Source organism: Homalodisca vitripennis, chromosome 2 (genome assembly GCF_021130785.1).
Source record: "Homalodisca vitripennis isolate AUS2020 chromosome 2, UT_GWSS_2.1, whole genome shotgun sequence".
In the NCBI taxonomy this organism is placed as follows: domain Eukaryota; kingdom Metazoa; phylum Arthropoda; class Insecta; order Hemiptera; family Cicadellidae; genus Homalodisca; species Homalodisca vitripennis.
In genome coordinates this window covers 27,587,056-27,603,288 of record NC_060208.1, presented here as the reverse complement: position 1 = coordinate 27,603,288, position 16,233 = coordinate 27,587,056, and the positions used below count along the sequence as shown (strand labels likewise).

The following is a 16,233-nucleotide window of genomic DNA, read 5'->3' as shown; positions in this document are numbered from 1 at the left end:
ACAGAATAGTAGCGGAAATTCTAAAAATCCTACGTGAATCCATACAACATGCCGTTTTAATGAAGGAGGAGGAGCTCTTCTTATTGGAAATATCAATGTTCTATTATTTTGCAAAATAAAACTCACAATTCTCCAATAATTTTTGTTCAAAGGCCTTGTGTTCAAATACAAAAATTATTACAGAATTGTGTTTTCTTTTGTAAAATAATAGAATAAAATGCCGTTTTAAGTTCTGTAACAGGCTTAGACATTGTCAAACTGTCCTGGGACAGCAGTTTGAACATCTGATATAAAATACACAGTCTAATAAGTTTTAGCCGTGTTATTGCGTAATTAAAATTACTAGTGCTACTGTAACTTTACATTTAAAAATTTGAAACTGCTCCCAAAAATACTTATTTTTGGGAAATGATAAAAGTTGTAACAGTGACTTAAACTTTCACTTCTACTTCCTAGAAAGGTGCCCCGACCGAGTTCTTTCCCTTTATCTTTATCCATAAAAAAACTAAACACAGTGTATCCATACCTATAACTCACCATATATGAATCATTCTTTGTTACTCATTATTATTTGGTTAATTCTCTAACAAAAGTTATTTATTATTTGAATGATATTGAACTGAGTGATTCATATGGTTGGATAATTTGTCACAGATACGTTAGACTGTTTAAAATTATGAAAAGCATGAGAGGTACTTGCTAGCCAATATACAGAGAGATATAATCGGAGATATTGCTTACCTCGAATGCGAACACCAATCCTAATTAAGATCGGATTTGGTCGTAATCTCCACGAGGCACTGCAGCCCTCGTCTATTGGATATTACGATTGTTTAACCCCTGAATCTCGTATTTCGAGCAGTTACTAACCTGTAAAATGCTATCTCAAATGCGCATAAATGCATTCATTTTTACAGCCCTTTTATTTCTCTAAATCATAATGTGTATTTTAGTTTTACAAAATCTTATTTTTGAAAATGTTAGCATCATAAGTCAGTAGAATAAATTGTTGAAGTAATTAGGCATCTGGTAAACAAACGGCGTATAAATTTGAAACTTTGTAGGAAACTTCATCTTTATTTATCAACATCGATTTCAATGATGATCCATGTCACTCCTTAAGATTTGGCTGAGAGTTAGCGAACATTTTAACATTTGTCTTATGATAACCGTAGTGTCAACAAGACAGTCGCAGAATAAATAAATTTGTAAGAAAACAGTTACATGATATTTTAACTATGGTAAAGTAACACATATGTTCTAATAAATGATAGAAAAACGTCAAAAGTTTCATGTAACGTAAGTAAAGCCCGTTACGTGAAAGGTGGCGTAGTATACTTCTACACATCCTAATATTGAGGGAGTTTCTTTATTTTCACGATTGACTTTGCAACTTACAAAATACCTGTTTTAAATGTTTTGATTTAACTACAAAACCTTAGTGGAGTCTTTCCTGCCTGTCCAAAGACCTGCTAATGACAGAAATCTGATCTCTGTCTGTTTTTACGCACGGTAATTGACAAACGAATTTACTTAGAGAATTTATATTTGGTTTGAAACTCTACCTCTACTCTCTTTACATTCCTATTTAAATGGTAAATAAAATCGGTCCACTAAGAGTATTGATTTGTGTTTGTCTAAAACTGATAATGGTTACTTACGTCCAATGGGTAAATTTGTTTACAATGAAATAACCAAAGAATAAACCAATTAATAAATAGTGTATATTGTGAAGATTAATCATACTAATTGTTTAACTAACAACTCAACATGTAGAATGAAACTACAAAGTTTCAAGTAACTCGCTTTCTTGCCTGTTATGTACAAATATCTTATTAATTAGTTAAATTAAATTTGCAAAAAGCTATAGTACTTAAATTTTGAGTATAGCTCAAAACTGGATGGTTGTACGATACTATTTCATACTGCCTTCCTTTAAACAGTAATCAGCTCTCGTATATACTTATAGAAGAATTTGCATATTAATAAGGTAATGCACTTATTTATTTTTCAATTTTTTATTATATATATTATGTTATTACATATGATATTGGATAGTGTTTAAATTCTTTTTGTCATGAAAGTATTGAATTTCAAAATTTATTTTTAATAATATTCATTATTTCTGAATTTGTATTGTTTTGTTTTCATGGAAATTTAAGTATCGAAATATATTTTTTTATCAAATATATTATACGAAATTAGTATTTCACATCTTTAGTATGTATAATTTATTTACTGTTATAGTAAATATGAAATGAGCGTTTTAATTTAATATATCAATTTAAGGTGACATATCTTTATAAATCCTTACGTTTTGGTCCACAAACATCTGGTACATAGTTACACAAAAAATTATACTTCACTTTTCAAAATGGAACTTTCGCCAGGGGCTAAAACGGAGGAAATGCCTTCTACCTCTTAAAAGCAATAAAATTGTCTCTGAATAGTGCCATTATTATTTTATGGTATGGTTACAATAGTAACACATGTAACCAAAATAAATTAAGCTAATTCCTTGAATTTCTGTATGCAACCTCAGCGAAGACGATGTGGCGTTCTACTACTGTGTAGTTTTTACAATTAAAATTTGAACAATAAATGAGAAGAGCCACTATTTGAGATGGCCAAATACTTAACTATTTACTACTGTAATTTTAACCGATAGGACATTTCTTACATTGTAAATATAACAATAAACAAGTAAAGTAATCCGTAAACATTGCATTTAAGGGTTAATATAAAAGAGAAGCATACCACTTTGAAAATTAAACACGACAATTTTAAATCAATGTTTTAAAATAAGGCATTGGAATTAAAATGCCCATTTTACCTAATCCGAGTTGAAAAATAAATAAATTTCTAGAGCTTAAAAATCACGGTTAAAGCTCAACAACATCTGGGATCGGCAGATTACGCAAGAAAAACGACTTCATTAAAGATTGCAGTAGTCACCCCTATCTAATTTGCTGGAGAAAACTAACGGAGATTAATAGGAAAATGTAAAAATATAGATATTTAATGTACAGTACATTAATTCTGTCACCAGCATTAGAAATAAAAACTATAGCCTTTATTATAGTTTGATTACAGAAGTAAAATGAGAACGATCGCCTATCATAGCAATCACTTGTCTCTGTGCTATTTTGGAAAACAAGGGCAGAACGCAGATATGTCAGTTCGTTCAGTGAAAAGCCGAACGTCAATAAGCTTTCTAAGTGTTGGAAGCAAAACTGGACGCTGCAAACCAGAATATTGATTCCACAGCGAGCGATAGAGGTGCGGAGTGCACAATGTACAGTGCAGAATTATCTGGTTACGGCGGCATGACGTTATCTTATCTGCAAACTGGCTCCGTGAAAACGATCGCTTAAGGGATTCAATTGACCAAGAGATTTCGCGTTGTAAAAGTTGGAGTTCTTTCTTCCATTTCCAAGTGTCTTAATAAGAGGCTAAGGAGATAAGACTTGGATCGTGAACTTTTATTCTCTTATCTTTCTTTGGCATAAATTCATGATTTCAGTGTCCAGTTATTTTATTTTCTTCCATTAATTGCACAGAATTGTCTTTAGACCTATCTTCTAGGCATTAGCCGAGTTTACTTTAGTAAAAGGATAGTAGTTAAAATTTTCATATGGCTTACACAAAATTCATAGTCCAATACACATTAAAGAGTGATTCCTCCATCAAGTCACTGATCTTTCGTGGTTTATTGTCATACATCAATGACTTAAGATAACCCCAAAGGCCCAAAGATGAAAGTTAAAAGTCGTCAAGTCGCATGACCTTGGTGGTAAGAATTACGAGAAATGACGCAATCCTGGAATCGTTCACGGAACACAATTGTTTCGCAAGCAGCTTGGCATGTGCCACTTTCCTGCTGAAACCACAACTCATAATTGAAATCGGAAAGTTATGTGAACATCAATCACCCTATACATACGCTATAATATACTCTATAGTGTTATAATTATTGTTTTAATTCAATGTTTAAAAATAGTAAGAATATTACACGTAAGTGCTAGGGCTAGCAAAAGCGTTAAATATATCAAATGATAAATATTTGTACAGATTTTAATTTTCGTGGCTGAAAAATTTACTATTAGATGCGAAAATAATAGTTATATCACAATAAGCATATGTGATAATGATAGCGCCAAAATTTCAACTGTTTCAACACAACTTTAGAATTAATATAATAATTGGGGCTGTGTCAAAAATAATCAAATCTTTTTCAATAACAAAATGTGTTTATTTTAAATGTTTACTGGACCAGCAAGAGTTTAAAACGTTTTCTACTTCCTTTTTATATGCCTTAGTGACTTTTATTGCTACAAAGAATAACTTAAGATTCAGAAGAAAAAGCACTAAATTATGATAGAGAGGTTTATAACGGCCTACTTTATCATAACAATTGACTCCTTTTAAGTATATCCTTCAATTTTGTGGTTGTTATCAAATTCAAATATCCCCAGTCCAGAATTGAAAATAATAACCAGATCATACCAGTTACCATGGTGTGGAAAAAAAATCAAACATTAATTATGTTAATATGTAGACCTACTGGGCTAAACCAGTGTCTCTTGCTGCATAAAAATGATTTGCTAGAAAGGTAGAAAGTTTCCATTAAAAAAGAATACTTAAATTAAAGAAATATATAATTAAAAAAAAACATAATTGTTATTTAACTTTGGCTACTAATACATTTACCACGTATTTTAAATAAATAACGCAAAAGAACAATATTAAAAATCACCTAAATGGTTGATCAGTTGACCGATCAGTAGGAGGTTCTCGGAAAACTGTATATTGAATATCGTTTAATATTTAGTTCTTAGTTAAAGAATCATCAGATTTTAACTAAATTATAACTAATGAATAACTATATTCAGCATTTTTTGTTAAATGAACTTCAAAATAAATGAGTTTACAATGTTTATTAAATAACTAATGTACTTAAACTAACTATCTCTGGATTGATCTAAAAAACAGGAATACATATGTGTGATAAATCTTTTCAGATATCGAATATTTTTTAAGACAGTTCAAAATTTAAAGAACCATCATATGTATAAATGACTATGAATTTCCTAAGCAATACCACATGCAAGAGTGAAATGAAAAGTCGTTCTTGATGTACAATCTAAAGCTAGTGGGACAAGAGGTGGTGAAATCTCGATGTTAGACAATGTGAAAAGTTTGTGCTCGAGCTCAATCTTCCAAGTAAAGTCCCTGGAGCTTAATGGTGCTTACGAACTTTTGTCTGAGTGACCGCATGTAATGCTTACTGTTCTAAATTGTAGTAAACTTACTGCACTTATAAAATAGTGTAGACTTTCATGCGGAGTATAAAAATTGGCATTAAATAAAGATCATTATATTTATAAGTTATTTGGATAAAAATAATATCGGTATCTGGTGAGAATTTTGGAGGTTTTCGCATTGCTCTGGTAATATGCTTTAAAAAGCACTTCAACAGCCGAATTCTAACATATATACAGGCATTGTCCTTTCTTACATGTTTTCGAGATGATCTTATCTTCCAGTTAGAACTTTACATTACGAACTAATTTAGCATATGCATAAGCTGTTCTGTGTTTGGCTTCAAATAGAAATGGTTGGCCATGTTAAGCTGCATGGCATGCTTATGAACAATTATTGTGAAATAGAAAAACATTTTATTCAATGTCCTATTTACCACTTAAAGAAACTTCAGAAACGACTCATTTTTAAATAGGTTTTTTAAGGAGAATCTATAACTTTATAAGCCTTGTTCTTTCCATCCGCATGAACCACTGTGCGAGGATCTTACAAAACAAAATAACGGGAGAGTTAATACAGTAAAGCTTGATGGTGCCGATAAAAAGTTCTAAAGTCACAAACAGGATTTGAATCAGCGCTACCCCTAACTCAGATTTTAAGTCCAACGCCTTAGATCGCTTGAAATTGGCTCTCTCCAATGTATAGCTTTACTTATACAGCTTGCAAACAAAGGTGCAGGGCTATCTAATTAGTTCACGTAACATACCAACTGGAATGTTTTTATATCAGATGCGTAAAATAAAGATCTCATTGAATGGATCAATGTAGTATTTTTATTAAATCTAGAAGTCCTCAATCAGTGTGGTATTTTCATATTCTATGACGTCTATATTTTTATTAGTAACACAGCTCATCCCTACAATGCACGTAATCTACGCATTACTCAAGAAAAATCAGAAACCAATCGCCAATAAAACGAGTGAACTAAACTTCCACTATAAGTTTCTATCAGATAGTAACTAAATAAAGTATAATTTTACAGTGTGTGCACAAAGCCATCTCACAATTTTAAACAACTTTATTTACAAAAGTATGTTCAGCACAAGTATTATAACTTGGGATTAAAGAGCACTTTAAAAGGTTTTACTGTTTTGGTTTATCTGAGCTGAACATTAGCACCATGAATCATACTGCAGACGTTTAAATGAACTTTGATCTCCTCCCATGTTTTGATCAGCACTTCTGGGATAACAGATTCAATGGCAGCTCTCATTCGCTGCTTTAAGTGTTCAATATACGAAAGATGTGACAATGCACTTTTCCAGACAAGTGAAAGGTAACCTCATCACTAAAAACAATTCGGTTGATCCAGTCCATTTTCATACAGAATAACAGTACAGTCATACCTTTGTAATTTGGCATCTGGCTTCAAAGCATGAAATAATTGAGGATTTTAACTATTACATTTAAGTATTTCCTTCAACACTTTGTATACTATATACTTAGGGATATTCGACTCACGTCCACGTTCCACAGATATTTTTGGACATGTTACAAAACTGTCTTGAATATTTTAGACCGTTATGTCTGTTTTTGCCCACCAGTCCGCGTTTTTTATAATAAGCTGTCTGTTGCCTTAAATGTATTATCCCACCGATAAATTATGCGCATGTCAGAGAGATTTTCATGAAATATTTTACAATATTCACGAAGCACTGAAATCACAGTATCAAAAATTTGCTAGCCATAAAACACATTGATGTTTTCTTTTCCATTTTGCCGTGATGACTGTTCTTGTAAAAACATTACCCACGGATGGCAGCAATAGGCAACTCTACTAATTAAAGCAAAATTTTGTAAAAAACTCTTTGAAAATACATCTCTTTCATATACCTGTGATCACTAAGAGGGTATCTATAATCAATTAAAAGTATATCATGAGTGTGTGGATACACTTTATTTAGTACTGGTTTTAAAGTTGTTAATGAGCCTTAATCTTTTAATTATAATGATACCACTTTAACCTAACATCATTTAGCATGTTTGAATAATCATCCGTGAGCGCAGTCCACTTAATTGAAGAGAGTAGAAGTGTATTGTGAAACAGCTACAAGAGAGTCACATATCAACAGTAAAAGGAGCTACATCTAATGAACCCTGACCTGCTATGAATTGCACCTGTGATCTTTGAGAGCACCAGATGGTAGAATGTACGTCATCACTTCTCTATTTACCAAGGAATGGTTAAATATACTTTTTATTTAATAACTGAAAAATTCACAAGTGTTCTATTGTTTTATCCTATGAATTACACTTAGGCATATTTTAATTCCAAAATATCACGTACATAATACTTTTAAAATGTATTTAATGAAAATATATAATACAAAATCAAAATACAAAATAATTGAATCTTAAAACGTGAGGGCTTTGTGGTGTAATGGTAGCACATTCACCCGGCAAGTGAGAGATCCGGGTTCGAGTCCCGGCGGAGCAAGTACTTTTTTGCGATTCAATGTTTATTGAAATTATGTGTGTGTGTGTGTGTGTGTGTGTGTGTGTGTGTGTGTGTGTGTGTGTGTGTGTGTGTGTGTGTGTGTGTGTGTGTGTGTGTGTGTGTGTGTGTGTGTGTGTGTGTGTAGGCATATAATGTAAATAATTAACTAAGAAAAATATTATGATATAGCTGACAGGAATTGGGAAGTTCTACTGTATAAGTTTCACATTTACTATAACAGATTGCAATTCATAATACCGAAATACGAATACCGAGGGTATAAACAATCAAACATAAGCAACGAGCACGGTGGTACGCAAAATAGGCACATTTACTTTTAAATAACCGTAAATATTATTAGTCAGACGGGACAGTTTGAAAATATCATATCTGTGTGTACATCAACGTAAGTTTGTCCACACGCTGTCTTAAAAACCTTTTGACATACAGTGAAGAAATTTAGCACCTATGTAAGTCTATTGAAGACTCTAAATATTGTTTCTATATATTTAAACTGATTGATTGTGCCTGTCTTGTGCTTATTTATAACTTGCTGAAAGTCACTTGGCTATAGTTATTCAGATATAATATTTTGTTTTCCAGCAGGTAAAATAATTATTAATAATGTGCATTTAGTAGTTCCATAATGTGTCCTTGTGTAGTGAAACGGATCGTAGAAACATTTGATTTTTATACTTCCCCTTTTATGTGTCTATGTATGTTGTAAATAGCTGCCATCCTGTATAAACATCAGCTAGTGTTTTGAGTGAGAAATTGGCCAGAGTTAAGACTGACTTTGTGGTTTGGCTAAATGAACCTGGTTAGATTGTAAACTTTCTTGAACCGTTAGGGATTCGTTAGGTAATCACAGAAATAATTCAGACTGGTCAGCCTACTTCTCCTTATCTATTCTACTTCTACACATTCTTGCAGTAATTCTATCTTAATCTTAGATTACACTTGATATTTTGACTAGCTACAACGTGATATAAAAGTCGAATTTAATCCTTTAATAATGATAGGTTTGTTGGATAATTTTTGAACAGCTCATATCCAAAATAGTTCTCGAATACTACTTCTCGAATAGTTGTAAAAATTGTCATACTACACAATAAAGAATTTGAATTTGAATTTGAATAATGCAACTACCAGTAGGTAAATCCTCCCATCTAGATGTTTATTTAATGAGTTTTATCGTTACATGAGATAAACATTTATCTGAAGTATTTAAAAACCTTCTACAATAATTATTTTTTATTAATGTTTAACGTCGTTCCTGTGTGGACAATCCTAACCATGTTTGATTCAATTTTAGTACAAAAGGTATTTACCTTTGAATTTTAGAATAACATGAAGATAAATTACAATATTCGGTTCAATGTCAAACTTGAACTACACAAATATATAAGAGTGTGTGTACTGTAACATATATGTAAATAAGATAAACGTACATAGTGTATCTAACGTGCTAAATAAAACCGTGGACATTTTTGTTTTCTTGTAGTAATGGTGTATAGTCCTTAAAGCTTCTACGTCATTCATTAGCCAGGAGTTTTAATCACGCTGTGCGAATAACTCCTGGAGGATCGGCTATAAACTAGATTAATCATGCTAAGGATATTAATATTATAATTTATTCACGAACTATGTGTTAGCTACTTTTATGAATGCTTTAATTAAAATCTTTTACTTTAGCGATTTATGATCTAAACAAGCAAAAATATAGTATAAATATTTATAATAAATTGTCAAGTTACAACTTACAATACAACAATGAAATCATGCATTAGTTCTACAGATGATATGCGTGATACTACATTTTTATTATAATTGGAATGATCTATAGAAACAAAATCTGCTGTTACCTATTATGTTAATGTACGTGTGTACGATTTACGTATTTGTTTCAATTACATAAAAAACCAGTGCTAACGATAAGCGCCTATTGTTTATGCAAAAACTAAATATATGCTAAATATATTTAAATTTGAATCGAAAAATCAAATGTGTCTGACAGTTTGTCAAAAATTTTAGTGATAAATCGTAACTGAAAGTTTATTTAATCTAAATCTAAATGCTTAAACCAAAGTTGAGTTAGTTACACCATTTAAAATAACTCAGGCATTTCTGTACCGATTATGCTAATTTCTGATTTTTTATTTATCTTTGCTGCAAATAGGAGAATAACTATTATAAATCGTAAATGTTCACGATAACCGGGTAAGTATTACAAGAAAAATAATTTGATATAATAATACAGTCTGAACGAGCCTGTTCAAAGTAATCAATCGTTCTGTGTAGACATGGGTTTATGACAGTACAACAATATTGTTAATTAATTTAACCACGAGTTTCAATTGTTTTACGTTTGTATTCTTGCAAGCATACTAGAGTAAGCTTGAAGTAAGTAGTTCATTTTTTCCCTTTCTTTTTTTCTTTTTTCCCTTTTTTTTAAGCCTTAGCGTTTAAATATTCCGGTTTCATAGTTCACTGGATATCATGACTAGTCATGTTCAAGTTGGAACTTCCCCGGGATTTGAACCCGTGATCCCTCGGTTAGAGGGCCGAGATTTTAACCATTAGTCTATGGAGAATACTTCTTATTTCATCCTTTTCTTCTACCAATATTGAGCAAAGAATAAGAAAATATTCAAATAATAAAGTTACAAGTTTTAGTAATGAAAATATAATTACGGTTAGTACACTTTAAAAAGTATTAAGTTTGTAAGTACAAATGCAGATATCAAAGACTAAATTGTCATAGAAAATGTTCTATAACTTTTTAATTATTATTATTTTAAAGTAATAAAATACAGTTTCTAATAATTACAGTTTATCTTATATTTTAATCAATAAAACGAACTGCTAAAGTACGCAGCCATGAGGTCTTCTCTTCCGATAATTACCAGTCTGGATGGTTATAAAGACAATAATTTTCTTGTGTTAGTGGCTCTCCCAAAGGCTCTTTAACAATAAATACCGATGTTTTTTAGTTTTATTTATTGTGTTATAAATTTATGACATAATTTGCTAATTAAAAAAGTTAGTGAAAACACATTGGTTAGTAGAGTGAAACGCCGCCTACCGCATCAGAATACGACGATCCAGTCAGAAATGGCAGCGCATAATGTACTTCACAATGTGTACCTAAAACAACCCCCATTTCTGATTGGATAAACCTTTTGAGATGCGGTTTGCGGCATTCAACTCTACTAAGTGAGCTCTTTCAAATTAGGTATCACTCGACCCATGCTTCAATTTAAGATTTCCATATTTTCCTCTGAGGGCCGTCCCCCCATGGTTGGCATGTCATGGTAATAGCAAGGACAAATAGTTTACATAGCCATATGACACTGTGCAAAGTTTACAGATGTTATCTCCTATGGTTTTTAAAATATTAAGCCTTACCCATACTTTTCAAACACCCTTATATAGTCTTCAGAGCAAACTAGATTTAGCTCAAAGAAACTACTTCATTTCCCTTTTCTTTTCCTTTTTTCTTTTTTAAGGCTCAGCGTTCAGATATGCCGGTTTTGTAGTCACTGTATATCATGTCTACTCATGTTCATGTAGGAACCTTCTCGGGATTGGAACCCGTGATCCCTCAGTTAGATATTATAGCCATTAATTAACATTATTTCATTCTTTTCTGCTACTAATGTTGAGCAAAGAGTAAGTAAATGTCTAGATATGAAAGTTAAAAGATTTATTTATAAAAATATACTTTTAATTGTACACTTTAACAAATATTAAGTATGTAAGTAGTCTACTATCATGCATATATCAAAGGTAAAAATGTTATATTAGATTTACTATATAGTCTATTCCTACCCCTTTGAATCTTTGATACTAATGCCACTTTACCTTTTGATTGATTCATAAGTGTGACAGATTCCAACGCTGTGTGATATCGGGGAATTGAAGAATTGTGATGGGCGAGTGAGTGATGGTGTTGCATTTTTATATATCTATGACATGCAGTATGATACATATTACACTATTCACAACAACTTTCTTTAATTCTAGGAAAATAGGTCAACAATATTAAAAGTTTTCTATTTTTAATTGGATATTACTACAATAATCCTATAATAATGTATGTCGATGATATAATAATAATACTTGGAAATGAATTTTAAACCTGCACACACTGTTGGGATTTTGAAAGAGTGAAATTTTAATCATCGATATGGACATTCAACTCCTAACTAAACTTGTACACATACAAAGGCTTGGATTGCAGGGGGTTGATTACATCCATTTGGGTTTCATTTCATAACTGTTTCAACGTCGAACACCTAGGTTTAATTGTATTACTTTTTTATTTACAAAACGCTACACGGCATATTATAGTTATAGGTTATGTCGGTATACATTAAGTGCAAAAAACCATGATGTGGAACGTGTAAACTCATGTAAGAATCTACATCTTTCACTAACTGTACAATTATGAGGAATATTATATTAAGGAAATATTAATTGTAATTTTAAAAATGGTATATACGTGTTGATATGAATATTTTTCAAATGGTTATGTTGGTAGCTTTTCACAAGGCAATTTAAGAAGTTCTGAAGTGATACTGGCAATGATGAAAAAACATTAAGGAAATAAATATCCAAAAATGATTAGTTTTTGTCAGTTCACTTTTTAATTTATTGGTATAATTTTTGGCATATATGTATAGTAAGTGTTCCGAAAATATGTGGTTTTGGACTAACACAATTCCGCTCCGTAGTCAAGCCGAAATATCGCTGCCGCCTCAACACATCTAGCGTAACACAGGCTGAATAATGTTACACAGAGACAAGTGCATAGGATTTAAATTTAAAGTTATTTAAAAATAAAGATTTTCGGTGCAAAATGTGGAACCTGTATTATTATTCATACCTCTGTACATCTATTTATTTAAGGTAGGAGTACAGAAAAACATGTGTCACGTGACCTTCGACGAAGTGGCATTCTAAATTTTAATTGTATAACCCATGTTATAAGGTACAATATATTGAAGGTCGTACTTTTATGTAAGGCTATGTCACATATACATACATCTAATGAGTTTACTCAGTTTATTTATAATTATATTTTTTTGTTATCACCATCTTTACTCATAAGACCATTGTAAAAATACTCGCTAAAGCTCAGCCACAGGATTTTGTATATACAGAAATAAAATATGCTAAATTAAATATATACGCCATTTAGTGATTTATATAAGTGTGGAAATATACTGTGTACAGAAAAATATAAATAAAAATTTGCTATCCCTTCCGGTGATGCCTAATGCTCATAAAATAGTCACTGACTAATGCAGAAATCACATTTTAATTTTAAATAGTTCCTATGAAATAAATACTATAAAAATTGTATTATGAAAAGATAAAAACTATAAAATATGTTTCAATAAAAGGTATTGAGTACAGAAAACGTAGTATAGAGCACCATGTTTTGTTTTCTAAAACAAAGCCAATTTGAATATGACCATACATTTTTCAGAGAAATTTTACAAATTAAGCATAAACCCCTTATTTATTTTTATTTATATTTATACGCATCCTCTTTTCATTTAAAAATTAGAACTATTATTGTAAAATGCTTGGTAATATTTAACAAATTACAAAAATATCAACAACTTAATAAACTCTCTATGATTTATTCATGACTGACTTTGCATAGAAATGGTGTAGTGTAAAATTTATTAGTTATTATGACATTCCGTCGTTGGAATGGATCTGTAAGTGAGAAACACGTAAATTGGCAAGTTTAATTATAATAAAATGTTATCCGCTCCGTACGATAGATCTTGGTATTGAATCTGAGGTAGACAGAAATGTATTACGTACAGCTATGGTATTTACGGTTCTACCATCTGTCTTCTCTTTATTCCTCTATCCTGATATCCTGTTACGCAATCTTGCAGTTTGAGTAGTAATAAATAATTCATAGCTCATTTTATAGCAAACGTGAAAATCATGTTCTTTTGTGTACATTAAAATAAAGCAGAAAATATATATTGATAAAAGTATGATGGCGAATACAAATATTACTAGATGAACGTGATTTTTGCCTTTTATTGTTTAAGATAAAGTTTACTTATTAATTTAATCAATTAATGACACATAAGTGAGATTAATAATGAAAAATTATAATAAAAAAGTAATTATTGCATGATATAAAAAAGAAATTGTTTTTATATCTAAAGAACCTAAAATGTAAGAAACACTCTATGAGCTAAACGTTACACTATTACTATTAGTTACTAAACAGACACGCAAATGTATCTTAACCAATAACCAAGGGCAAAGTCCGGATAGCGTACAAGCGTGTACACAAACCATATCATGTGAAATGCAGGGGTTGTTGGAAAAATTACCCAGCGGTTGTTGTTGGGTGAAATAATTGGTGTAACGAGGCATTGTTAGAAGAACAGCACTTTTATGTTTCTTGCCTTTCACAAACACATCTGGCAAACCATTAGTCTGGTCAGTAGCGAGCTGTGCTACCGTTGATGTTCCAAGTTCTCTGGGTATTGTATCTCCATTAAGATAATAGAGCAAATCATACAAAAAATTATAATTAGCTATAACAATCTCCATTAGTTGAAAAACATTTTACTGCATGAATTATTTGTCACATGGGCAGTTAAAACTAGATAAAGGACTCCATAAGTAAGGACGTATGAAAAGTTAAACTAACACTTAAAAAAAGGAGTAACATGATGGATCTTGCATATTTTACTTAGATTTAAGTTATAATTTTTAAAAATGTGTTCTCCTCGGATTTAGATTTTCCTCACTAAATTCTTATCAAAAATTGTTGTTCTTTCCACTCTCTGGTCTTTTTTTGAACTTTTTTTGACATAAAACGATTGAAACGTAGTCCCAGCTTAAATTTAAGATTGTATTGATTATAAATTGAGGGTATTATAATTTAGGATTCCTGTGAGTTTTAAATTAAATTAAAATAAAATAAAGTTCTAGCCCTATTATTTTATTAGGAAAAATGGGGTCTAAGACGCTCTTTCTAATACCTAATATGGGGACCAACTGTTTAAAGATGACTTCCGAACCACCTCCACTGGCCGGACTGACGGACTACTTGCAAGGTCAGGATCACTCAGCGATCACTCATCACTCAGCTCGCCTTTCCTTGGCGACATTGGCAAAAAATAAAAGGAATTACAGTTGTCAGATGTGAAAAGTTAATTTTGTGACTTATTATTTATGGTTTTGGCAATTTATATAATTTCAATAAATAGTTTAATTTCAAGTCTTTCTGCTTCAAATATGTCGAGAGTTAAAATGTTAGTGCTTCCAAACCGTGTTTTTTGTTCAAAGTTTTTAAAGCAACAATAAAAATAAAAACACTTTGAAAAATGAGGGTAGTTGCATTTTGGTATTTTAATAATATTTTGACTTGGGCTTATGAACAATTTTTTTGAAAATATATTGTCAAATATATTGACCCCCACAAACAATACACCAAAACGTTGAGTGAAGTGTTGTGTGAGTGGAACTACTTTTTATGTAAGTGTCTTTACGTGTGTATGGATGGTTTTTAAAACTCAGTGAATAAATTTAGCCTTAAAATCTTGAGATTTACGTGCTTGAGATCTATATATATGCGTGATAAGATTTTTAACGTAAAATACTTCTGTATGTCCTTATATATTCAACGTGTCTCTTTACCAATGTCCACTTCTAATAATACATGCAATTATGAATATTTAATACAAATAATGATCTTGTAGCTTACTTTAACAATATAAAAGCCTGCAAACAAGTTGTTATATATGGTTGAGGAATGCGCTTTACAAATGCGACATCTAGAACATTGCTCTCATATCACACGTATTGACAAGTGACGCGGAGACTGCAGTAGCGTTATTGGAATTCATGTAGGTTCGACTTCTTTATTGGGGCTGCAGTACGTAAGTAAATACTGACTGCACAGAAATGCCCACCAAGTAGTATTCGACTCAAAACCGAATCTATTGGCGTTCACCTCAATTTTAGAGTTGTATCAAGTAATTTATATATCACAAAAAAAATATTTATATGCTCAAGTGCCTAATAGTAAAAATTCCGGTTATAGACGGTTGGTTTAAACACTACATTCACTATTATTTTATTTAAACCCTTTTCAAAAATATTATTGTTTTTAAGATATTTATTTGGAAAGAGAACCTGACTTTCAGTGTGAATAGGCCACTTTAAATCTACATCAAGGTCACATCGAGTGACATTGTAAATGTATTTTTGCACTTATGTTTGACGCTAAATGTGGTAAAAATTATTAAAACTAATACTATTTAAAGATAAATATAGCAAGGAAGACAAATCTAATTATATTAAAATACATAAGGAGATATTTGTAATCCAACATTAGTACCAATAGAACGTACCAACCTTCTGTAAGACTATTCGATATTTTTTTTTTAGGGAGAGGCAGGAAAATGCTTTTGTGCACACAGGTG

General features: G+C 31.2%; 1 protein-coding gene across 1 annotated transcript in view; it reads left to right on the top strand.

Annotated features, from left to right (window-relative positions):
* The window catches only part of LOC124355570, a 608,556-nt gene extending 593,627 nt beyond the window's left edge, over positions 1-14,929 (top strand). Inside the window, exon 3 of the mRNA XM_046806733.1 lies at positions 14,814-14,929. Coding sequence (XP_046662689.1) covers positions 14,814-14,929 — 116 coding nt within the window. The remainder of the gene's footprint in view (positions 1-14,813) is intronic.
* Positions 14,930-16,233: the final 1,304 nt, after the last annotated feature.